General features: G+C 47.3%; 1 protein-coding gene across 1 annotated transcript in view; it reads left to right on the top strand.

The window, feature by feature from the left end:
* Positions 1-187: 187 nt before the first annotated feature.
* EMH_0057420 (Ca2+-ATPase, related) overlaps positions 188-1,202 on the top strand; it is a gene marked incomplete at both ends in the record, with an annotated part of 7,415 nt that continues 6,400 nt past the window's right edge. The window contains 2 exons of the mRNA XM_013497464.1: positions 188-193; positions 770-1,202. The exon at positions 770-1,202 is cut by the window's right edge and continues 302 nt beyond it. Of these exons, the coding sequence (XP_013352918.1) occupies positions 188-193; positions 770-1,202 (439 nt within the window). The remainder of the gene's footprint in view (positions 194-769) is intronic.

Here is a 1,202-nt window from a genome sequence, read left to right as displayed (position 1 = left end):
ATCTCTCTCGCTTACTCTGTCGGCAGAATGCTCGTCAGCATAAACCCTAAACCCTAAACCCTAAACCCTAGACTGGCTGTTACTATCTCACTCGCTTACTCCTTCGGCAGAATGCTCGTCAGCATAAACCCTAAACCCTAAACCCTAAACCCTAGATACTATCTCACTCGCTTACTCCGTCGGCAGAATGCTCGTCAGCTTAAACCCTAAACCCTAAACCCTAAACCCTAGGCTGGCTGTTACTATCTCTCTCGCTTACTCTGTCGGCAGAATGCTCGTCAGCATAAACCCTAAACCCTAAACCCTAAACCCTAAACCCTAGACTGGCTGTTACTATCTCTCTCGCTTACTCTGGCGGCAGAATGCTCGTCAGCCTAAACCCTAAACCCTAAACCCTAAACCCTAGACACTAAACCCTAAACTGTTGGAAGAATACTTGTTTGTCTAAACCCTAAACCCTAAACCCTAAACCGCCATAAACCCCAAACACCCCAAACCCCTAAAGAACTCTAAATTCTCCCTAGTCGTGTTTCTGTCTCCCACTGTATTGTAAGAATGTTGTTTTATTGTTTATTATTTATTATTTTTTTTTTATTTTTTATTTTTTATTTTCTTTTTTTTATTTTTTATTTTTTATTTTTTATTTTTTATTGTCGAGTGTCTCGTGTTTCTTATTTCTTATTTCTTATTTCATGTTTCATATTTCATGTTTAGGGTTTAGGGTTTAGGGTTTAGGGTTTAGGGTTTAGGGTTTAGGGTTTGTGTACAGAAAGACAAGAACTACGTGCGGCGGCTGGCTGCATGCGAGACGATGGGGGGAGCCACGGAGATATGCAGCGACAAGACAGGCACACTAACAAAAAACAAAATGCAGGTTGAGGCCCTTTGGCGTGGGGGAGTGGGGGCCCCCTTCTCTTCTTTCTTGCTGCTGCAGCAGGAACCTGCTGCTGCTGCTGCTGCTGCTGCTTCTGGTGGTGGTGCTGCTGCTGGTGGTGCTGCTGGTGGTGCTGCTGGTGGTGCTGCTGGTGGTGCTGCTGGGGCTGGGGGGGAGGGGGGAGGAGAGGCAGGGAATGGTGTTCAGGGAGTTGATGCTGCTGCTGCTGCTGCTGCTGCTGCTGCTGCAGCAGCAGCAGCAGCAGCAGCAGCAGCAGGTGGATCCCCAGGAGACAGTTCAGCAGCAAAACGGAGACAGAGAGAAGAGA

Source organism: Eimeria mitis, genomic scaffold, assembly GCF_000499745.2.
Source record: "Eimeria mitis Houghton genomic scaffold, Emh_scaff2696, whole genome shotgun sequence".
NCBI classification, from domain to species: Eukaryota; Apicomplexa; class Conoidasida; order Eucoccidiorida; family Eimeriidae; genus Eimeria; species Eimeria mitis.
This window is presented reverse-complemented; position numbering and strand designations above follow the sequence as displayed.